The 24818-nt window shown below is 36.9% G+C and overlaps 2 protein-coding genes across 3 annotated transcripts; one reads left to right on the top strand and one right to left on the bottom strand.

Moving 5' to 3' along the window:
• Positions 1-3473: 3473 nt before the first annotated feature.
• On the top strand, positions 3474-6690 carry zgc:172339 (endonuclease domain-containing 1 protein). The gene is made up of 2 exons (XM_024281252.2): positions 3474-4040; positions 6039-6690. Exons 1-2 carry the CDS (start codon positions 3726-3728, stop codon positions 6621-6623), a joined length of 900 nt encoding a protein of 299 aa, XP_024137020.2. The 5' UTR covers positions 3474-3725; the 3' UTR covers positions 6624-6690.
• A 2722-nt stretch (positions 6691-9412) lies between these two features.
• Positions 9413-19765, bottom strand: pus7 (pseudouridine synthase 7). Of its 2 annotated transcripts, XM_024281242.2 has the most exons (18): positions 19607-19765; positions 19327-19446; positions 18761-19075; positions 18584-18668; positions 17693-17809; positions 17458-17602; positions 15358-15372; positions 15057-15168; positions 14896-14973; positions 13529-13657; positions 13254-13379; positions 13117-13178; positions 12876-13036; positions 12492-12618; positions 11395-11496; positions 11054-11183; positions 10849-10940; positions 9413-9835 (listed from the first exon to the last, which is right to left on the bottom strand). In XM_024281242.2, the coding sequence occupies exons 1-18, from the start codon at positions 19648-19650 to the stop codon at positions 9699-9701; spliced, it is 2097 nt and encodes a 698-aa protein (XP_024137010.1). In that variant the 5' UTR covers positions 19651-19765; the 3' UTR covers positions 9413-9698. The 2 variants fall into 2 exon arrangements, with proteins under 2 accessions (XP_024137010.1, XP_024137011.1); XM_024281243.2 differs by lacking the exon at positions 15358-15372.
• Between the last annotated feature and the right edge of the window lie 5053 nt (positions 19766-24818).

Here is a 24818-nt window from a genome sequence, read left to right as displayed (position 1 = left end):
AACATTAGCAATTAGCAAAAAATTAAGATCAATATTGGAGCGATCCAGCCAGATTTCAGCTCAGATGTGGAAAATAAAGACCCTACTGTATATTTTTTTTGCAAATGGATGCATCAGAATAGACAGGAGAAGGGAGACTTTGGCGTGTCATTTTAGTTGCTAGGTCACAACTGAAACGCAGTTTTATGTACTAAGAAATTCTCAGAAATGCAGTTTTAATCTTAAATTCTTCTATATATGTCCTTCATAATCAGAAAATGTTTAAGGAACATGTTACAAACACAGAAAACACTTTATAAATATTTATTTTACTGAAACACAGATTATTTAAATGTTAAATATTTTAATTTACTTCTTTATAAATTTTTCTAAAAATAAAAAGAATTGATCAAGCAGCCAAAGCTTGTAAAATATGTTATCTCATGTGCACATTCCCTAAAAAGATAGAGTAAATTCCTTTAATGTATTTGATGTTTCAAAATAAAAGATTATGTGTTGTTCTTTATTCAAATAGATATACCCAAACTCTGCAGAGTAACACAGACATTTCATGCATTTACTCATCTCTTAGAATGTTTTTTTTTTTACTTATTACTTATTAAAAAAGTACTATGGCAACAAGGAAGATTGCTCCCTTTCTCTGATTTGCAAACATAAAGACATTTATGAAAAAATCTTAAAATAATTGGATTAGAAACGTAGTCAATGTTTGCTGTTGTGTTTACAAAAACATATATTTTCCTCTTTTTTCTTCTGAAAGAATGTATTATTTTAAGTGATAACTGATGTAATCCAACTAAGAAATTATGTAAACAGTTGTTTAATTTCATATCTTAAAGTTGCCAAAAGTGGAATAAATTTGTCTTTTGACACATGTTCTCTTGAAAAGTAAAATAATTTTGGTTTAACTGAAAGTCTTTGTCCTCCACCTTTAGCTTTTACTCAGCTGTGTGACTCTGACATGAGTTATGACTTGACGGTCGTTGGAGTGGTCACTAGAGAACAGGGCACCGCCAGGTCAGCATTGAATTACAGCGTAAATACAGAGGATGCTCGGATGGTAAACAGGAAGTGTTTGTCTCCCGAGAGGTCACGCTGCCATCAATCCTTTGTGGTGGGAATAGAAGACTTTTGAGCAACATTCCAGGACTTTCTCTCATCTAGAGGCTCACTTTTAGACGGTGGGAAGGACAGAAAAGCACACAAGTTTCCAGACAGTTCCCGTAAATATAAAGGTCAAGTCATCAAAAATACTTTATTCTGTAAGTTTAAGTCAATACAAACTATAAAAAGCCTTTTAAACTCACATGCCTTTGATTTAATGGCGTCCTATGATGAAGATCCCTATTATAACTTTTGCTGTTACCCAGTGAAACTTACCATAAAAAGGTCTTTAGCTGCATTTATTTTTAGACAAGATCTTCTGTTTTTCATCAACAACATAGACTACAGAGTAAGCATCATCTTCACATTTCTAGATATTCTCAAAGTAGGCCTGACGTAACCTTTAAAACTGAAAATGGTGTAATTTGAGTCAAGTTAGGCCCATTTCTTAGCATCTTTTATTAAGTTGTTCATTGTATTACCTGTAATTTATGGCTTTTTCATTTTTTTCTCTGAATAAGTTTTCTTAAATTGCATTTTTGAGGACTTTAAACTCATTTGTTCAAGCAAATACTAACTGGAGGGTACACATTTTATTTATTTATACTCCTAAACACTTTCTATCAGACAGTAACACAGATTTCCATTTAAATATAATTTTCCTTTTTTAATTTTTAGTAAACTCCCAAAACATTTCCAAACTACTTTTTTAACAAACCTTTTGGATTCCATTCATCAACATGTTCTCTGAAGGTCTACAGTGGGGCAAAAAAGTAGTCAGAAAACAATTGTGCAAGTTCTCCGACTGAAAGAGAGGACTGTAAATTTTCATCATAGATGTGCCTCAATGAGAACAAAAAAGGAAGAAAAAAAATCACATTGTCTGATTTTTAAAGAATTTATTTGCAAACTATGGTGGAAAATAAGTATTTGGTCACCTTCAAACAATAAGATTTCTGTCTCTCACAGTCCTGTAACTTCTTCTGTAAGAGGATCCTCTGTCCTCCACTCGTTACCTGTATTAATGACACCTGTTTGAACTCGTTATCGATATAAGAGACACCTGTTCACAACCTCAAACAGTCACACTCCAAACTCCACTATGACCAAAGAGCTGTCAAAGGACACCAGAAACAAAATAGTTGACCTGCACCAGACTGGGAAGACTGAATCTGCAATAGGTAAGCTGCTTGATGTGAAGAAATGAACTGTAGGAGCAATTATTGGGAAATGGAAGACATTCAAGACCACTGATGATCTCCCTCCATCTGGGCCTCCTAACAAGATCTCATCCTGTGGGAAAAAATGATCACAAGAACGGTGATTAAACTTGCCAGAACCACACTGGGGGACCTAGTGAACGACCTGCAGAGAGTTGGGACCAAAGTAACAAAGACTACCATCAGTAACGCACTACACCATCAGGGATTCAAACCCTGCAGAGCCAGACGTGTCCTCCTCCTAAAGCCAGAACATGTGCAGGCCCGTCTAAAGTTTGCTAGAGAACATCTGGATGATCCAGAAGAGGATTGGAGGATGTTCTATGGTCAGATGAAAACCAAAATAGAACTTTTTGGTAAGAACTCTACTGTTTGGAGGAGAAAGAATGCTGAGTTACATCCAAAGAACACCAAACCTACTGTAAAGCATGGGGGTGGAAACATCATGCTTTGGGGCTTTTTTTCAGCAAACTGACCTGGACGACTGATCCATGTAAAGCAAAGAAAGAATGGGGTGAAAATCTCCTTCCATCAGCAAGAGCATTGAAGATGAATCATGGCTGGGTCTTTCAGCATGACAACCATCCCAAACACACTGCTGGGTAATGAAGGCGTGGCTTCATAAGAAGCATTTCAAACTAATGGAGTGGTCTAGCCAATCTCCAGATCTCAACCCCATAGAAAATAATTGGAGGGAGTTGAAAGTCTGTGTTGCCCAGCAACAGCCCCAAAACATTACTGCTCTAGAGGAGATCTGCATGGAGGAATGGACCAAAATACCAGCACCAGTTTGTGTTGTGAAGACTTACTGGAAATGTTTGAGTGCTGTCATTGCCAACAAAGGGTATAAGTATTGAGGTGAACTTTTGTTATTGGTGGTACAATTGGTGGTTGACTAAATACTTTTATGCCCCTCTGTATATATGGTTTAGTTTTTGTGGCTTTACCTCCAAACTTCAGCACTGTAGACTCATTTCTAACAGCACTGCAAAAACAGTCTTAAGAAGGTTCAAAGGAAAATTGTCTAATTTTCTGTCTTGGAAGAAAATTAATCTTTTTAAGAAAGTTTTTCATTCACAAAATAATCTTAGTTTAGGAAAATATGTCTTAGAAACTAAAATTTTTATCTTAAAATAAGAATTCTTGGTAAGATCGTTTGACTTATTCCATTGGTTGATTTTTTTTTCTTGCTTTTCTAATTGATTTTTTAAAATGTATTTCTGGGGGGCTGTTACAGTGAGTAGAGCATGGATGATAACTGTAAAACTGTGAATGCCCTTTTGAGTTGGTTTCCAGGTGCAGCAATGGCTGGTTGAACCAGATAAGGATTTGCATGCCAAACCTGACAAGCCTCTGAGCAGGGAAATGATCTCACCCAGTAGTATATTTCAAGAAGATTAAATGCATCGTGGGTGCAGTTTTCCCCCTGAAGGCAGAATGGATAAGATGCTCGTGTTTCTTCTTTTGGCTGGGATGGTGGGAGCAGAGGTGCAGGAGACCCTCTCACCAGAGTGTAAGCAGTTCTTGTACATGGGGACGCCGCCGCGGGGGCTCGAGGAGCAGCCCCTCAAGAAGATCTGCCAGTTCTACGCCGGCAAACCGCGGTTCTTCACGCTCTATGACACCTTCAGCCGCATCCCAGTTTACTCTGCCTACACCTTCAAACGCTCCGACGGCTTCAAGAAGGTCGACGTGCCATGGATGTATGAACCACAGGTAAAGGGGATTCTGTGGGACTATTACAAAAAGTTTTTTTTCTCTCCAAGTATTTATTAAAATGATGATTCATTCATAAACATGACTTGAACAGATTTTTTTCCTCTTCAAATAGATGCATTTTCTTTTGTAGCCAATAAAAATGGAAAAAGCACAACTGGCTTGTTAATTTTCCTCCAATTCCTTCAAAGTAAAATACCAAACAGCCACTATTACTATTTTCTAATTAATTTAATCAGTTTATTTATTTTTTAATGTACAAAAATTTGTTCAAACTCTAAACTTTAAATCAACATTTTCTAAAAATATAAGAGTATAACCCATATTTAAATAAAAACAGTTTAAATTCTAAAAACTGTAACGTATTATAGTAAAATGAACACTGGGATATTTAAGCATTGAAAAGATATGCTGATTTGTGTTTGCATAGAAGTTTGAGATAATTTGACATAATGATCATATGCTGAAACAAATTCAGAACGCTAAACTTTAACAGCACCTTTTCTGCTTTTCTATAAACGACGTAAAAGGCTGCAGCAGTTTTTAAATTTCCAACACTTTATTTTTAAAACACCATATTACGTCACATTTGATTAACTTTTGACAAAAATGCTTCCGTAAATATAATATGGGTGAGGTTTTCTTTGTTGTTGAAGACCGTTCCAATGGTGTATTTTGTTTTTACATGTTCTAGTTCTGGCTATGATGTTTTTATTTCAAACTTACACAATAATAAAAAGGACGTAATAGTTAGTTAAGAATCTAACAAAAACATCCCCCAGGCTCTATTTTTATTCATCCCCTCTCGAGTACATGCTCAAAGTTTATAGCAGTGCTAATAGCTTGAAGTATAATGAAAATTACAAAAAAAAGTTAGTTATTAATTTCTGTTGTGAATCATTTCTGTTGTGTTGTGACTTCTGTTGTTGTGCTTTGGCTTTTGTCGTGTTGTGGCTTTTGTGGTTGTGCTTTGGCTTTTGTGGTTGTGTCTCTTTTATCGTCTTACTTAGGCTTTTGTCGTCATGTTGTGGTTCTTGTCATTGTGTTGTGGCTTTTGTCGTTGTGTTGGGGTTTTTGTCATTGTGTTGTGGCTTTTGTCGTCGTGTTGTGGCTTTTGTCGTCGTGTTGGGGTTTTTGTCGTCGTGTTGGGGTTTTTGTCGTCGTGTTGGGGTTTTTGTCATCGTGTTGTGGCTTTTGTCGTCGTGTTGTGGCTTTTGTCGTCGTGTTGTGGCTTTTGTTGTCGTGTTGGGGTTTTTGTCGTCGTGTTGGGGTTTTTGTCGTCGTGTTGGGGCTTTTGTCGTCGTGTTGTGGCTTTTGTTGTCGTGGTTCAGCTTCTGTCATTGCGTCATGGCTTTTGTTGTTGTGTTGTTGCTTTTGTCGTGCTTCAGCTTTTGTCATCGTGTTGTGGCTTTTGCATTTATGTGAGCCATGTCAGCCACCATACTTTTCTGATAATAAAGGACATATAGTGAGAAAATTAAGCTTAAAATTGCGTTTTTGATTATTTATCATTATGAATTGGGAGCAGATGTAAAAATGCGGTTGGAATGAGCCTGTAGCTGTGATGTAGAAGCTACAATTAGCATGTTACAAGCTCCCTGCTCCACTCCATTCTGATGTATCCACTTGTAAACAAATAGATTCATGAACGTCTTCATTTTCCTCGTCTGAGCTGGAATCTGGATCAGAATTGTACAGCTGCATAGCTCCAATATTGGTGGTCATTTTTGTTGCACCGGTAATGTTAGGTTGGGGTTGTGAGGGGCTGTAAGGTAGTGGGAGAGAGTATAAGCAAAGGCATGATGGGAAATGGGTGAAGGTTTACGCCACTCTAACAGATACGAGTAGTTTCTACCGCTCCGCAGAAATTATGTTAAAAAAAACAAAACAAGTTTTTTAATTTTCCAAATCATAAAGAAAATTGGAACGATCTGAAAACGTTTAAAGGACTTCAAATGAATTTAATGCTAAGATGACTTCTGTCGTCTGTCCTCCCAGCTGTCCATTAAGTCCGACTCCAGAGAGATGCAGTCCTTCCCCTCCGGCAACCTTCCCAGCAGCTTTGAGGACTCTCAGGCTGTGCTGGAAGACTACTCCAACAGCGTCGTCTTCGAGCGAGGTCAACTTAACCCAGATGAGCACCAGGGCGACCTGGACGACAAGGCCGCCACCTACACTCTGACCAACGTGGTCCCTCAAGCTCGGGAGTTCAACATCGGCCCCTGGAAAACCCACGAGCACACCATACGCCAGAGGCTGAACAACTACTGCCGGGGCACGGCCTACGTCATCACCGGGATCACCACGTCAGGCCACACCCTACGCCGCAATAACATCAACCGCCTGGGCATACCCACCTACCTGTGGTCAGCCTACTGCTGCACCGACTATGACCACAACGCTCCATACTCGGAGCGCTCCAAGTTCCCCACGTTTGCAGCTTACGGGCTCAACGACAAAGAGGACAACAAGGTGCAGGAGATGACGGTGCAGCAGCTGGAGATCTTCCTGAAGAAAGTCACTTACGTTGACAGCTCCTTCCAGATCTTCTACCAGAACTGTGCTCCTGCTAACAACGTCTGAAATTAGTCCTAAAGTCAGGAGACAACCCTCCTCTTCCTCATCTTAGATGTGACAGTAGTTATAAAAACAATAAATAAAGGTCTACATTAGTAGTTGTAATGAAATACATAAAATTATCCACTGTTAAAAAAAGCTTCATTAAAATCAGTAACTTCTGAGAAACTAAATTCAGTGGGTGGGTTATTTTAAAAACATTTTTCACATTTACAGACTCACTCACAGACATGTCATTTTGATCTTTTTCTGATGATGGAGGACACATATAAAAAAAAATTAAGCTTAAAATTGAATTCCTGAGTATTTTTTTAAACTCATACCGTTGTGGATCGGAGCAGACGAAAAAGGTCATTTGAAAAAAATGGCTGATGTTATTCACACAACAGCACAAAAACTGATGGAAATTCATGTTGGCCATATATAATACGTCCAGCCATGTGCATGTTGCTGCATTGCCCGAATGTATTTGAAGTGCGTGCAGGCCGGATTTTGTTGTTGGTTGCAAACATTTAAAGTTCAACTTAAAGTCGAAGTCCTATTGGCTGTCCCGCTCCAAGGTGCGTGAAATGTGTTCTCCATGTTTGATTCATCCCCTGTAGGAGCCTTAGCCGTTCCTCTGGGTTTGTGTTGCAAAAGAAAAAAGTTCTCCACTGGCCGTAAAAATTATGTATAAATAGACACTGTCTAAAAAAAATGTGTATTTGTGACTTAAAGTATGCAGGATGGGCCATAGTTTGCCATTCTGATGCATCTACTCGAAGATGACAGATCCATCATGTACTTCGTTTTCCTTGTCTGAGCTGACATCTGGTTAAAAACTGTAAAGGTGCATTCACACCAAACACAATTCGCTCAGCAGAGGCGGCCAGTCTCAATGTTAAGTCGATGGAACAGACGCAACATGAGGCGATCTGAAGTCCTGCAGCACAATGTGAGCGACAGGCGCGGTGCGAAGGTCCAGCAGCAGCTCGATTAGAGCAATGAGGCACAAATCAAAATTTAAATATCTGAAGTTTGACAAGTCGGCGCGTCGCATCTACCAATCAGGAACTCAGCTTTGGGCACATGACATTTTCAGTGATTTTCATTTCCAGAACTTCCATCTTTTTCATTAACCCATTGGTGCCACAGGTTTTCATCCAGCTACTTTAGGGCGAAGGGGGGATGCACTCTGGACAGATCGGTGGTTTTCGCTCCCACGGTGGCACTCACTCACTTGATATTCCGGCAGACGGAGTGCAGAGGTCTCCGGCTCGGGTCTCATCGAGACATTAAAAAATAGGAAAAAAGGTCTCCTATTTTTATTTCCCCCCATTGGGTTAATACTAGACAGTTAGCCTTCAAGATCAGCCACAGAGACACAGAAACACCGCGGAAGTGGCTGTCATACAGACACAGCTCCCTGTACCTGGAAAATCTTTTCATAATAATCCCAAACCCAAACATGGAGACCTGATTACTGATGTTTTTGTAGAACTCTTCAAAATAAATAACCTTTTTTATCAGCATCATTTGTGGTTTTCATACATTCTAAGTGAGATATCCACGGACACCATTTCTTACAGCGATCATCCAAAAAACATTAGCTGGTAGCTCCTCCCACATGCGTCCGCAGCGTCAAACTAAAGAACACATTTTTTGACAGGTGACAAGCAGCCAATTTATCGCATGACAAAGCGTTCAGCGTGAATGCACCTTAAGGCTCCCAATATTCCTCGCCATTTTAGTTGCACCGCTAATGTTAGCTTGGGGGTATGAGGGGCTGTAAGCTAGCAGGAGAGGTTGTAAACAGAGAGCTCTCAGCAACATGGAGGTAGAGTTGCTAACTACTACCACTCTGCAGAAACTAAGTCCTAAAAACAGCTTTGCTGATTTTGGCTAAATATGGTGTCATCATGTCAGCACTGGGAACGCTTTAAAATGTATCAGAAGATGATCGGATTGGATCTTTAGGAGCAGCCATTTCAAGATAAGTTGTTGAAATAAAGTGTAATGCTCCAAAATTAGTCATATTTATTAAAAAAAAATATTTATAAATGTTAACTAAAACACTAAAAAAAACTTTTTAAAACCAATGATTTTACTTTTTTTAAAAACATTTTTTCTTCTGAAAATCAGTCAAATACATCAGTGAAAGCAAGAGGCCTCTTTTATGAATAATTACTTTATCACCTACCAGCAAATGTAGTTGTACTCTTCACCTTTATCAGTTTTATGAGTATATTCTCTACAGCAGGAGCTCTTTAATGACCCCTTTGACTGTGAGCCTTTTGTGCAGCTGAGATTAGACAAGAGTTTTACATTTTCTCTTCCAGCCGCGTCTCTGCAATGTAGCTCTGCACTTTGCTTTCTCTCTTTCAGCACTTGAACAATCATGTACTAATAATATAAAAAGACATGTTCTCAAAGTAAGAGTCAAAAATCTCAGTGAAGCGGTTTTAATTAGTCAACAGCTGTTTAATAATTCAAGGCAAAAAGCATCTTTTCATTACATTTAAATTTGACGTTCTATGGACTATGAAATATTGAATTGGGTTTTAGTGTCACAAAATTAAACCTGGAAGTCTGAAGATCTGTTCATTGACAGACGTTCTTCTGGGAACAACAATGTTTTTACAGTCTAAAAATATAAATTAAAAGGAGGGAACAAAGCTGCAAATTCAAAAATTGTTTTACAAACGTAGAGGGTCCGGAAATATTTGCCTACATGGTTTAGACAAGCATGCTGCGAAAAACTGAATAAAAAAAATATTATATTTAAATGTAAAAGAAAAAAAAATCCAGGAGACCAATTAGTTGTTAAATCTTTACTGTTTTTATTTTTTTTTTTAGCTAAAAGAAGCAGTTTTATCTATGTCAAACTTTCAACATGTGAGTCCTCACAGTTAAAGGCTTCCAGTTTATAAGTTACTCAAGTATAGAAACCTTTCAAAATAAAACATAATAAAAAAAAGACAACTTGCTGCTAAAATAAAATAACAAATGACACATTTGTGTAGAACAAATAGAAAAATTATTTCTGTTTCACACCAAACACTCAAAGTGAGTGACCCATAAATAATAGTTGCTGTGGCTAATTTAGTTGAACCACAAGGTGTTGAGTTGGGTTTGTTTCTTGATGCTGGTGTCCAGCTTCAGGATCTCTCTGATTGCCATGGTGGCGTAGGTGGAGGGAGGCAAGGAAAACTCTATCCTCAGAGCCCGGTACTTTCCCTCTACCAGACAAAAAGAAGACAAAAAAGACAATTGTTAAAATTAAAATGATAACTTACATGGTACAAAAAGGAGAATGCCCTTCAAAGTACACATTATCAAACATTAATGCACGCCAGTGTGGTAATGTCTGATATTGCACACACCATAGTATAAGCGGGATAATGCCCCTAAAAGTGTGAATTATCAGACACTGATGCATGCTAGTGTGTTAATTTTTGATAATGCACACACCATGGTATAAGCGAGATAAAGCCCTTCAAAGTTTGCATTATCAGACAATACCACACGCTAGTGTGTTAATGTCTGATAATGCACACACCATGGTATCAGCGGATAATGCCCCTCAAAGTGTACATTATCAGACATAAACATAGGTATAACAGTGCGTTAATGTCTGATAATGCACACACCATGGTATAAGAAAGAGAATGCCCTTCAAAGTACACATTATCAAATATTATCGCACGCCAGAAGATTAATGTCTGATAATGCTCACACCACAGTATAAGCGGGATAATTCCCCTGAAAGTCCGAATTATCAGACATCAACGCATGCCAGTATGTTAATGTCTGATACTGCACACACCATAGTATAAGCTGGATAATTCCCCAAAAAGTGTGGATTATTGGACAATACCACATGCTATTGGGTTAATGTCTGATAATGCACCCACCATGGAATAAGAGGGATAATGCTCTTCAAAGTGTCCATTATTAGACATAAACATACGTACACCAGTGCGTTAATGTCTGATAATCCACACTTTGAAGGGCATTATGAGACATGAACGGATACCACCGGCTAGTGTGTTAATGTCATATAGTTCACACACCATGGTATAAGAGGGATAATGCCCATCAAAGTGTGCATTATCACACATGAACATACGACCAGTGTGTTAATGTCTGATAATCCACACTTTGAAGGGGAATTTTACCGCTTATACCATGGTTATCTTGTAGTTGGATCATAAATGCTCATAGAGTGCTAATCTGCCTAAAATAAACGTACCTGTGTTGAAAACAGGAGCAGGTTTCTTCTCCAGTTTCTCAAAGTCGGTATGAACCAAAGAGATCCTGGGATCATCGTAATGAATCACCTCCCTGCACACAGCAAACACAAAAATCTTTATCTAAGCAACTGAATAAAAGTCAGAGCAGACAGCCACGTTTCCCCTGAAAACATTCGGAGTGAGGTGTAAACAGGAAGTGCTGACCAGCTGACGTCGGTGGGTCTGATGATGACACGCCTGTATGCTCCAGACAGAGAGTAGTCCTTCACTTTGTGCCTCATGTTGTCGATGTCCAGCCCGTCTGCTGAGAGCAGCTCTCTGTAACCTTCCCCAACTGACACAAACACAACCAAACTTTAACCACGACTAGGAAAGAGGGATAAAATTGTGTGTTTTGAAGGGAAAAAAATCTAATATTATAAAAGTAACAGATAGAATGAGGACCTAGTTTTGGTTTATCAGAAAACATACTTTAATTGCATACTGGTGTCTCACAACAGTACTTCCATGACCTCTACGTTCTAAAGCACAAGGATGAGTCTTACTGTGGTGGGTGGGGTAGATGACATCAAACCCAGGGAGCGGCATCACAATGTCATGGATGGAGTGCTGCTCGGCCTCCTCAGCAGACAGCACGTGTGCGGTGGCTTCAAAAACACAAACACAGACTTAGTGAGGCTAAAAGCTTGTAAGCTAAAGAAAGAAACCAGTAAACAAAGGAATGCTGCGGGTTTAAAGTAGTAGTTTCCGTGCCAATAATCTCAACTACAATCAAAAAAGGGGAATTTCTAATGGGCTACTGCCGATGTGAAAACCACGTCATAAAAACTATACAGGTCCTTTGATTTTGCCTGAAAATTGAATCATAATTAAAAGACCACTAGGAACGCTTTTACAAATATATAAGTGAGGTGAGACTTAAAGCAGAGTAGTGTATTTTCTACATCACAAATAAAGTCTTTTATGAACATCATTTTTTATTTGCTCCTGATTCAGAACATTTTAAATAAAGAAATACTCAGAAATGGAATTCTGAGCTTAATTTTCTTTATATATGCCCTCAGTTTTTACAAAAATGCCCAATAAACTGTTAAAAAAAATCATCAGAATGGATGTTTAACAATGCTCCACTTTTATAGAAAGTATTGCTGTGAATTGGAAAAAACTACCAGAAAGTTCCCAATATGGATTTAACTTGTAGTTTGCTGAAAATGTTTTACACCTGTTTGACCAAACCCCTTTCAAAGACAGAATACAGGCTGTAAAAATGTATTATACACTATTTCCAATTTACATTATTCACATACTGACTTAGTGTGTGTGAAGGAAGAATCGATCGCCTTTCATCGCTAAAAAAGTTCAGAAAATGTTTGAATTAATGGAGTTAAAGGACATGATAAGGAGCAGGCAGATTCAATTCCAAACCCCCATTAATATTCTAATATTTTAACTAGAACTTAATACTTTTTTTTAAAGATCTGTATTCTTATCAAACATAAACAATTGTGCTAAATCAGACATTTATCAGTCTAAGAGGAGGGGAAATCTGGTTATTATTCATTGAAAGCCAAAATCTTTTCTGGTAGAAACAATTAAACAACAGACAGAGTGCAGCTAAAGGGAAAAAAAGTGATGGATTTACTTCCTCGGAGCACCAGATCGCCCCCTACAGCCTTCAGGCCGAACGCCTCGATTCTGCGGCTCACCATGGTGTTCCACACAAAGCTCTGGTAGCTGTGGATGTACATCAGGCGGTTGTTGCGAGGAATCTGTAGATGAAAGAAAGAACAACACTTAAAGCTTGAACAAATCCAAACCTCACATACTCCTGATTAAAACAGAAATAAAAGATGTCCAGGAATCTGTTCGTTTTTGACCGTTTTTTGATGCTGTACCGCAAAACTGCAAAGCCTAAATTTGCGGCCTCTAACAGCTGCATATTACACAACTTTCATACTTTGAGGGCAATTTCACTATTTCACTTTTCTATGACTTTATTGTAACCATTATTGACAAAATGACCAACCAGTCCAAACGCAGTGACGATGTTTTTCTTGCCATACATGGACAGGCCTCGGAGCAGCTGTCCCTCCAGACAGCGCTTGTTGGGCAGCTTTTTCAGGGCCGCCTCGGGGTCCTGAGTCTTTGCCCACTCCTCTCTGCAGCGCACCAAATATTCTTTCTCTGCTGTGGATACCCAAAAAAAATATATATATATTAATAACAACTCCAACACATTTGAACTAATAAGAACAGAGCGGGATTACCTCCAGGACGAGGTTTCAGAATCAGATCCACCACCTCATTCCAGTTGTTCCTCAGAATGGCTCTGACATACAAGATGAAATTGTGATTTTTTTTATCTAGGAGCAACAGTTTGCAGTATTTGTGGAGCCCGTATTACCTGCCCACATGCTGCGTTGGAACAGCTGTGGTGCCGAAGCGCTGCATGCCGTAGTAGTTGATGAAGCCCGTCTGCTTGAGGGACGTCATGGCCTGATGGACCTGCTCCTCGCTTCCTGAGATGTTCCTGGAGCAACAAGAAAAAAAGACTCATTTAGGATGGAAAGTCTGATAATGTTTGCCATTGAAATTTCAAGTAATGTAGAGTTTAATCCTCTCAGGATTGATCTCAGTTTTCCACCAGACGAGCGTTTACGATTCAGGACGCACGCTGACCTGATGATGACGGTGAAGTGGTTTCCCTGCAGCTCTCCCAGCTTCAGAGGATGGTTTTTGTAAGTGAAGTTTCCAACCTTCAGGTTCAGGAGGCACTTGTTGAGGTGAGCTAATCTCTCTGCTGTGATCCTGCTCAAACAGAGAAAATTTTACTGTACATGGTGGGGGGGGACGAACAACCACCAAAATTGATCTTTCTGGTGACAACAGCATCTTGTTTGTGCAACTATTTATTTTTCAGACTCCCTTAGTGATAATTCTGATCAATTTATTCAATTTATGACTAGCACCAGTCGCTAATGTATGTCAGAGTGTTAGCCTCCCACCACCCAAAAAATAATGTTACACAAAATTTAACTTTAAATCTTGTAAATGTGATGTTTTTTCTCATAAATATATGAGAATAGGACAAAAAAGTAATATTATGAGGTTAAACTTGTAAATTTGGGACTTTATATCTAAAAAATTTACAACTTTTTCTAATAAATTTATGAGATTAGGACCAAAAAATAAACAAATACTACAAGATTAAACTCGTGCATGTTTTTAAATCAAATCTTGTTAATTTCTGAGATTTGGAACACAAAAAAAAATAATAATAAATTTATGAGATTAATCTCTTAAATTTACGATCTTTTTCTTATAAATATACAAGATTAGGACCACCAGAAAGATAATAATATTACAAGATTAAACTCCTACAGGACTTTAAATCTAAAAAATGTCACTTTTTTCGTAAATTACGAGACTAGACCACAATATAAATATATATTATTACAAGATTACACTCGTTAATGTATGACGTTTTTCTTGCAAGTTTACAAGTCAAGACCACAAAAAAAAAGAATATTACGAGATTAAACTATTGAATGTACGATGTTCTATACATAAATTCTCGAGATTATGACAAAAAAGTTTTTCAATGTTTTTATGCTAAAAACTATGTGACTTTGAGTCGCCAAAAGGTTCAGAATTTCTTTGTTTTTGAAACCTATCCAGAAATAAAGCTTTACAAACCGCTCCACGCCTTTCATCTTCGACCCCGACTCTGATGAACAGACAACTTTGGCGTTTCTTTCTCATAAATTTAAGACATTTAAAGCTTACAACTTTTCTACTTCCAACACCTAAGTCATAAATTTAGTCTATGATTTTTGAAGTCATAAATATACAACTTTATTCTTGTAATTTAACAGGACACTTTCTAATGAGTTTACAACTTAAAAATCGTAATAAAAAAAAATGTTTTTGTAAACTGGCCCTAATACTTCTTGTGCTAATGAGTGAAAATTTTCCCATAAAAAGATCAGTCTTTAAGAATCAACAAGACATGAAAAGTCTACGTTTGTGCAGCAGAGTGAAAGTACTTGAGCACTGCGATTTCCTGCACTGTGATGGCTCTCTTGTCTTTGGTGCCCATGTAGGAGAACATGTTGGGTCTGAGCCTGAAACGACATTACAACAAATATGAGGATGTTTAACAAGTTTATACTGAGGGTTCTTACAAAAAAAAACATCACACCCAGACCTGAGAAACTTGGACAACACGTTGATTGCATCCATAGTGTCTTTGTTCTCCTTGTACAGGACGAAGTGGCAGTAACTGCCACGGTTTTTAGGCCAGAAGTGTTTTCTTGGAGCTTTTTGAAAGACAGAGAAAACATTTGCATTCAGACATTGACGAAACAACTTAAAAATAACACAAATTCCAGTCATATGTGTGCAGGTCGTACACGTCCACGTATGCATGATTAGTGTGCCGTTTTCCTATAGAATTGAGAGTAAAAACGGACCAGTTCTTCTGTGCTGTAAAGAGAATGAAAACTTACCTGCAGATGTTTTGACTTTGATCCACAAGAGACGAGCAAAAAGGGGATAGAATAGCGTTACTGAAAGCGAGGCTCTTATAGACCGGGAGGCGAGTCATCAGGGATGAGACCTCATGCAAGGAGCTGAGGGGGGGGTGGAGTGTTGATTTTCAATGGTTTGTTGCAGGAAAGCTGCAGCCTTTTGGTTCTGCTTTTTCATTTTTTTGGTACAATTATTTCAAAAAAATTAAGAGCATTCCACAAAAAAAAAATGTTTTTCTGCAACTAGTAACTTGCATGTTCAGAAATAATAATAAACTTGCAGCAGAATCATGCAGGTGTGCTGATCATGCGTCCTAAAGTCACTGGTTGTGTCTGAATTCCCCCCTAATCACTATAGTGTGTTTGCCATTTTCTAGTGCTGTCCGAATTTATTAATTCGAAATTGAGTGCACTAGAAATTTCCCAGAAGTTTTTGTGAAAAACTAGCATTAGGGCTGCCACGAACGATTATTTTTAAAGTCACCGATTTTTTTTCCCCATTAGTCGACTAATCAAGTCATGGGTAAAGTGGATGTAAAGCACACATCTTAACCATCATTATCTTCAAACTAACTAAATACTAGAAAAGTTGCATTATCTGTGACAATGCTAGTGTGAATGCTTTTTGCTGAAAGTAGTTGCTGAAGATGCTGAAGCTTTTTGCTAAAAATGGTGAAACAATTTTTTCTTTAATTGCTGAAGGGATTTGCTGAAAAGCTATTTGCTAAATGTTAAATTTGCTAAAAGACTGGAAATGTCCTTAAATAACAATTAAAGAGCGCAGAAGTTGACCCAAATTTTGTAAAATTTGTAGTAAATTTGTTTAAAAATCCCTAATACATCCCAATTTTGCAAAAACATTTAGTGTTGGTTAAATATGAGCTAAACGCTAAATTAGCTCAAAAAACCCCAGTAGATGTCAAATTAGTCAAAAAAGCTAGCTTGTTGGTTAAATACTGGCTAAATTTTAAAAAAGCCTAAAATTCCTCAGTAAACAAAACTAGTCAAAAGCGTTAGCATGTTGCTAAAATAAAAGCCAAACTCTAAATAACTTAAAAACAAACTCAGCAGAAAAAAATTAGCCAAAAACGTTAGCATGTTGCAAAAATAATAGAATTAGCCTAAAAAAATCTCAGTAGAAAACAGATTAGCCAAAAATGTTGGCACGTTGATAAAATAATAACTAAACTACAAAATAGCCTAAAATTCCTCAATAAACTAAATTGGTCAAAATGTTGGCCTCTTACTTAAATAGAAACTAAGATCTAAATTAGCCTAAAAACCTCAGTAGAAAACAAATTAGTCAAAAACAAATGTTAGCATGTTGCTAAAATATCAGGTTAACTCAATTTTTTTTTTAATTACTATAAAAGATGAAAATATAGGAAATTGAGAATATTTAAGGCTTGGCATCTGAAACAAGGAGCTATTTTTTCATAAAAGATAAAGCTTTGGTCTCATTGACTCAATTTTTTTTTTAAAAGTGCATTATTTGGTGCTGCACCCTCACAACTTTGTTCAACTTTACTTCACTCTGACTCCATATAATATAAAGTAACGACTAATTGACTATTAAATAGTTGTCGACTATTTCAATAGTCGACTAATCGTGGCAGCCCTAACAAGCATACATCAATGCTCACTAGATTAGCGAATATAGACCACAATGCATTGCGGTCGAACAATTTAAAACTTCCAAAAAAATGCAATATTTGAATAAACCATCTATCTTTTTACCATCAGAGCACAGTAGATTTATAAATCAATGCGTGAAATGCTTGTTTTATTCAATTTTTTCTTCATGAAATCAGTGACGTCACATCCTGTGTTTAGAAACACGAAAGAAAAGTAGTGAGCTTCGTGTCTGAATTACCTTTAAAATCCAGGGCACTACAAAGTCCAACACAATATCGTTTTTTTAATAGTTAGGGGTTAGGAAGAGAATTCAGACATAACCGCTGTGTTGGAGCAGATGAGACAAACTAAAAAAACAAAAACGTGCAGTATATTTTTTTATTCATCTGATTTTTTTTCACTAGCTGCATCAGTCATAGAGCTGTTCTGTTCCCCTCTACCCACCTGCTAAAGCCTTCTTCCCAGCAACATGATAGGCCACTATGAACTTGCAGCCATCTTTCTCCTCAGTCTTCGTTTCCAGACCAGGAAATTGAGTCTTGATGGCTTTGTGGATGAGCGTCCGCTTCTCCTTTGTATCATCCATTACCTAAAAGTATCAAAGATGTGAGAAGCAAAATCTTAATGGCCTTTCAGAGGTTTCAGTCATTACAAAGATTCTGAACATCAATAAAAGCACCTGAATGGAGACGTTTCCTTCCTTGTTCTTATACAGCTGTAGATCACCGAGCTGCTGCTTCTGCTCCTCTGTGAGGACGTCGTCCTCCTTTGGCTGATGGTCTTCCCCCTGAACCTCCTGAAATAGAGGCAAATTAAAGACACAATGCTTTTCTCTAGTAATATTTAGCTAAAATAACATCACATTTTTGCTTATTTTAAATGTTTAATCAAATACTAAAAATACATGATCAAGTTGCAAACAAAACCTGATGGGCTAAATGGGTTTACAGGCTAATATCAAAGACCCACTCCAATAAAATGTGTGTTTGGGGTGTTAACATGTTCTTGTGGACATTTATTAAGAAAATGAAGCTTAAAATTGCATTTCTGAGGATTTCTTTATTCAAATTGTTTTGAATCAAGTGCAGGAAAAAAAAAAGCTTGTAGGTGTAACATAGAAATTACTACGGCAAGCCACAAGCTCCATTCTGATCGATCCCTTAGTTTTCCTTGCCAGAGCTGGAATCTGGCTCAGAAATAACATTAGCTGCACCACTAATGTTAGGTTGGGGATGTGTGGGGCTGTATGTTAGCAGGAGAGAGTGTAAATAGTTCGATGTTGGGAAGTAGGGGCAGGCTTACTCTGCACCAACAGTCCCGCCCACAACTCAGAGGTGAATTTCTAATTAACTCCTGCTGCCCTGCAGAAACTATGTCTTAGAAAAGGACACAGGGTTTTGAATTTTGGCTAAAAACAGCATAATCGTAATTAAAAGAAAACTTTGAAAGCTTGAAAATATCTTAAAAGATGATCACAGTGGGACTTTAAATGGTTTACAACGAAATACAATTTTTTGCCAACATTTATTTACAAAAATTCTGTTTTTTTATGAGAAAAGTGATAGTTTACCTCTGTGTCCGCTGGTACTGAGATGTCATCTAAGTGCACTGTTTTCCCTTGTTTGTTAATTTCGTGCACAACAAAATCCGAGTACCTGAGGAAAAACAACAGGCTCACATTAAACGACTTCAGTTTTTATAACTCGTATCAAATCGTTTTAATTTCTGTCCCTGGAGGAATGCAAACCTTTCCTTCAGGATTCCCGAGAACCCCTCGTGATCGCTGACAAACTTCAGGATGCCCACGTCCGTCTCAGTCAGGCCATGCTTCATCATGTCAGCAAAGGTGCCCCCATCCTCTTCCTCCTCTCCCTCATTAGCTTCCTCTTCAGGCAAACCTGACGCTTCTTCATCTCGGCTCGGAGCAGCCCCGTTATCGTGCTCAGCCTCAGTTCTTGGTTTCTTTAAGGGAAAGTCCTGTTCCTCATCTTCTGGACAAACTCTCTTCTCTCCGGTCTGAACAGGAGGAGGAGGAGTTTCCAAATCAGACATCAGAGTAAAGCTGTAAAAAACAGAGACATAGAAGCACACATTAAACATGTATTAAGCATCTAATAAATGCATTAAGGAAATTGTCTTTAATCTTAAATAATCTATAATGTGACATGTTGAGATTAGAAAAAATCTGTCAAGAAATCCTCCAGAATCAGCATCTTTGAAAGAACTTAAAATACCATCTTAGACAGAATGCAAAAACAGTTCTAAAATAAAAATAAATCATTGACATCACTGTCCAAGAAAGCAAGAACTTACCTTTGGCGAGACTGAATAACTAAAAACGTTTGCAAGAAACGAAAATGTATTTGAAAAACTCCTTTCACGTGCAGCTTGTTCAGCACTTGTTTAGACACCTTCAAGGATGCCAACTTAATTCTGAAAAACACAAAAACACATTACTTGGTAAGCAGAACCTAGCAAAGCGCAGGATTAGCTAACCTCAAAGGACTGAAGAGAAAAGTTCAAACATGAACGTGATTTAAAATGTGGATGAAAACCGTAAGAAACTTCAAATCTTTAAGAAAATCCCACTTACATGCCTCTAGTGACGTTCAAAACACACCGTAGACTGGATAGCATCAGCCTTTCGCGCACGTGCGTGTGTACTTCCGGAAGTACGTCTTACTAGCATAAAGCCCGCCCCCTGCTCTGATTCGCTGACAGACCTGTCAATATGGTGCATTCACGTCCCCTCGAATGTTACACTTTTCAGACGGTTTTCTCAAATGTAAGAGTTTCCCGGAAATTAAATACATATACTGGTAATAAACCCACTTAAATATGAAATAATTGATTGGATGTCATATTTTTTAAATAATAAAATATGAGCTGAAAGTTTATTTTACAAAATGATCTATTTTCCATATTGAACAGGGTTGTTTTTTCTTTCTTTTTTTTTAATTTACAAAAGATGGTATTAGATTGAAGTTGAGCTGTCTCCATCAATTTTAGATATGTCTCTTTACATCCCAAACCAATACTGCCTGATCAATTTTTTTGGTATGCATCTAGTATTTAACATCCCTATTGAAAATAAAAGAAAACTACTCAAATTTATCATGTGTTGTCATATTTTGATCTATTTTTTATGACAAATACTCTTTATTGGGTATATTATTTGGGATAAAAATTACCCGGCAAAAGTGATGGTGTAACTTTTTACAGCAAAAGTATTCTAAGGTTAAATAAATATGTGCTAAATAGTAATTCAAAAAGTAAGGGTTACTTTTGTTTTATTGTAATATCCATTTGCATTAATGGCTGCTTCTCTAACAGTAAAATAAACTGAAGCTTTTTTGCACCACTGCTGACATGACAGAGATTTCTACTACTGAGAAAAACTATTAAAAAAAATGAGCTTTGTTTATCATTAAAAAAATGAATAGTTTCTGCCTTTTGAAACATTTCTGAATATTTGCATGTACTTTTTAATGTTTCTTGGATTATCAACTAATAAATTCCTGTTTATATTCAGGTTTACGGCAATATAAACCTAAAAGACAAAGATGACAGCACTTCAAGGTAGACTAAAGAGAAAAAAAACATTCATGGCTTGTTTCAAATTGTCACTGGAGATCATTTGCTTCATCCTTTGTTGCAAAGGGTGTCTAACTCTAAAAGCAAATAATATGACCCTTTGTCAAAAGTATAAAACTATTTTGTAATATATATCATTTTTCTCTTTGTATTTGTTTTTTATTAATAACGAAAAACAACAAATTAATTGGAATGTGGCATAAAGGTAAAAGCTACTTAGATAGCAGTTTAGTATTGCTATATTTTTAAAGGGGAAGTGGGACTTTGTGGCTCCTACAGGGTTTTTGGTCCAAGAAAAATGAGCATTGAAGGTTGCAAACCACTGGAACAGACAGCATAAAGGCATCAGAATTTAGGCTTGCCTACCTATTAACTTTTAAACTGTGAGTTCAGTCAAATTGTAGAGCATATTTTCAACACAAACTTTAAAAAAGTGTGCATTTCGTGTTTCATTCACCAAAGGCCACAATCAATATAAAAAAATTTGATCATTGACAATATGGCATATTCTAACAAAGCACATATTGCATGGCAATCAAAATTCAATTCAATTCAATTCAATTTTATTTATATAGCCCGAAATCACAAAGAGATTTGCCTCATTGGGCTTCAAAATATAAACAATAGTTAAAAACTAAACAGACTACATAAACTGGTTATCCCTGCCCTTAGACCCTCCCTCCCGGTAAGGAAAAACTCCTAAAAAAACCTGAGTCAGGAAAAAAAGAAGAAACCTTAGGGATTCCCACATGAAGGAGAGATCCTATCCCAGGACGGACAGGCGATACCAGAACAGTTAAAGAAAGATTAGCTTCTACAACTATGTATCTAAGAGTTCATTCAGATAAAGCTGAGGGACAAGTGATGATGAAGTCCACAGTCAAGATGAAGCAGAAGTGCAGTCCACGACCAGGAGGAAAGATGACCCAGCAGGAATCACTTTCACTCAGAGATGCAGGATGGTGTCGGGGGCGTGGTCCACGGCCAAGAGTGGGAGCGTGGGCGATCCACCGGGCATCTGAAATCTCTCCCGCTCCCCAGAGGAGAGTGGGAAAGAAGAACAACATGTGAATGGAACTGCACCAACAAAGGCATGGAGAACTAAATACAATAAATAATAAAGAATAGAAGAGAGGAGAAGTAGATGAGAATAGAGAACAGAACCCCACAGCTGATCTGAAAATAACGCTGATGGAAAATCTAAATTTATATTTAAACACATCAATATTAATTTATTAATCTAGCCTCACAAGGACCACAGGAGAGGGAATATTCTCTGATTACGAGCTAGCCTGGCAGAACGCCTGTCCAAAGAGGAATGTTTTAAGGCTAGTTTTGAAGGTAGAAACTGTGCTGGCCTCTCTGACATGAGCTGGGAGCTTATTCCATAGAACAGGGGCTTGATGGCTGAAGGTTCTACCTCCAACTGTACTTTTGGAAATTCTAGGAACTACAAGCAGTCCAGCATGCAAAACTGCAGTTTAAATCAAGAGGAAAAAAAGCACATTTAAATTTGATTTTTTTTTTTTTGTCACACACACAGTACAAAATGCAGTGAAATGTCTTATATGAATGTCCGACAGCATGAAACCTGATAAAGATAATGTGTAACAAAAGACATTTCAATAAAAATACGACAATATATCCTACATAAGGTCACAAATGTGTCCGTTTTATCCAAAAATGTTAAAATGAGATAAAAGAAACATGTTAAGTTTATTTTTTGTTGCATTTAGGCATTTTCAACATGATTTTTTTGAGAGAAAGATTTTGTAAATGAAAGATACTCCATTGAACCTAAGAACATTGGGTGATAGAAAAAACGATACTGAGTGGTCTGCTACAAATGTCTGGAGAATTTTGATAGGCGGCATTCACACTAGTACGCTCTAAAAACAACAATGGTTAAATAACCTTTTGGGTTTAAACCTGGCATTCTTACTACCACTTGAAATTTATTTTTTTAAACAATGTGGATTTTCCATCTACTTTTTTTTAATAATAACTCAGCAAATGGTGTTCTCCTCTATCTTCAATTTTACTACACAACCTTTGGTCCTTCATTATTTGACATTTTTATTTGTTACCCCGTCTGGTTTTTAAACCCCATCTGTTACCCTGAATTTATGATGATTCTAAAACACGTTATGTGCTTTACATTTATAGCATATCAGGCTACATTTAATTCACCTGCATGTATCATGTACAATAGCAATCTTTTTCTGTGGTTCTCACTAATCTGGTTGCATAATATCCTTTAAAAGAGATCTTTTTTTAGCATAAATCCTGAAGGAAATCCTCTATTGTGATTATTTCTTTATTGTATTTTTGTCCTAAATGTCTCTTCTTGTTTGACACTTCTATTAATGCAGAATTTTCTTAAATCAGTAATGTTTAATATTAATATTGGTGTCCAATATAGGTGATATTGTGTACATTTTCCCAGATAAACAATCTTTCCAACTTTTATCAATAGAGGTGGATACCAGAGCTGTTTCTCTCCCCAATCAGGCAGGCGCCCTGTTTTTCTCAACAGTCACAAACCAAAAATGCTTTTTAGCTAAAACACTCCATCTACTGTCCAGCAAAGAGATTGAAGACTGAGGATTTAGGCTTGTTCTTTGGAGCCACAGGAGTTGTCAATCCACCATAACTAGAGCATAGTAGAGACAAATGTGAGGCCATCTGTCCCACAGCTAAAGCATGGATAGAATTGGGACATGCAGCACAGCGACGATCATAAGCACATGATCAAATCTGCATCTGAACGGCTGGAAACAAATTAGTGTGATAGTGCATGGTTAGAATCAGCTAAAAAAGAAGTGATAGCACCATGAGAGAGAGTTGAACTAAGTGTCTGAACACTCCTAATGTAATGAAACTGTTTTGGAGAAAAAACTTGGGGAAAAGGTACTTTAAAATAATATGAGAGAATGTTAATTTAATAGAGAAAACAATTATCTAAATTACTGCTGCACTGCAGACCATCAAATATTTGTATTTTATCTACCTGTTTTTATTGGATGCTTTTACACTACATATGGTGAAAAGTAATTTTTTATTTATGAAAATATTGCTTTTTGTGCTTTTCTGCCATTTGTGACAATTAATTTGTAGTAGTGATGGTTTTTTGACATCACAAACAAAACAAAGTCAATATTTCTTAAATATTTGTGGAAAAACTGCAATTTCGCTTCCATTCATCCGTGCAAACAGATTGTTAAAAAGTGTTCTGTGTGATCTTTTAATTATGGTTATGCCATAATTAAATCATTTCTGGAGAATGGCAGGAGTTCGCTAGATATTTGAAGGAAAGTGAAGTAAGCCTGCCTTCACTTCTAATCATCTCTCCTGCTAGCTTACAACTCCTCACAACTCTAGCAGTGCAACAAAAATAGAGTAATATTGGAGCTATCTTAGTGTACAGTTTTGAGCCAGCTCGGTTGAGGCAAGCAAACATATAAACTGATCTAGTCGATGCATCAGTATAGAGCTGAACTTGTGGCCTTTTGATTGTTGCTTCGATGCCATCACTACAAGCTTGTTCGAGCGGCAAATGCAATCTTTTATAGAGGATCGGAAGAGAAAAATTAAAACAAATATATTATATATAATCCCGCTTTCACATTCTCTCTACAATCTGAGTTAGGCTGTTTGATAAGATAGTTTGACAGATAACATAACCCTAAAGTTATTCAATAAACCACAAAATAAAGGCATGTTTCTTAAATCACTTAAAATTGAATTTTATTTAAATATTGAGATATTTAATGACACTTTTAATGTTTTATTTCTAATTTTAAAGAATTCATGACAAGCTTATTTAATAATTCCATATGAAATATATTTATTTCAATGTGTTCGTTTCAACCAAATAAATTATGATAATTAAATATTTCATGAATTATTTAAATGTAACTTTAATTGCTCTTTTCGTATTTTAATGTCACGTGTATTGTAACATTTATTTATCAATTTTATTTATTTAATTTTAATTTTCAATTATTAATGACGCATTTATTTAATAATTTTAAGCCATATATATATATATATATGTATATATATTAATTTGTCTCTTTCGGTCCACCATAATTTTAAGCCTAATTTACTTCATATATGTTCTCCTTTATTGGGAAAATGCATCAGTACATGTTAAAACAATTTACATCAGTTGGTCTTTCATGCAATTCAGTCTTCAAGCGACAGGGGGA

Source organism: Oryzias melastigma, linkage group LG6, assembly GCF_002922805.2.
Source record: "Oryzias melastigma strain HK-1 linkage group LG6, ASM292280v2, whole genome shotgun sequence".
NCBI classification, from domain to species: Eukaryota; Metazoa; Chordata; class Actinopteri; order Beloniformes; family Adrianichthyidae; genus Oryzias; species Oryzias melastigma.
Note: the sequence above shows the minus strand (reverse complement) of the source record. Positions and strands in the feature narration are given on the sequence as shown.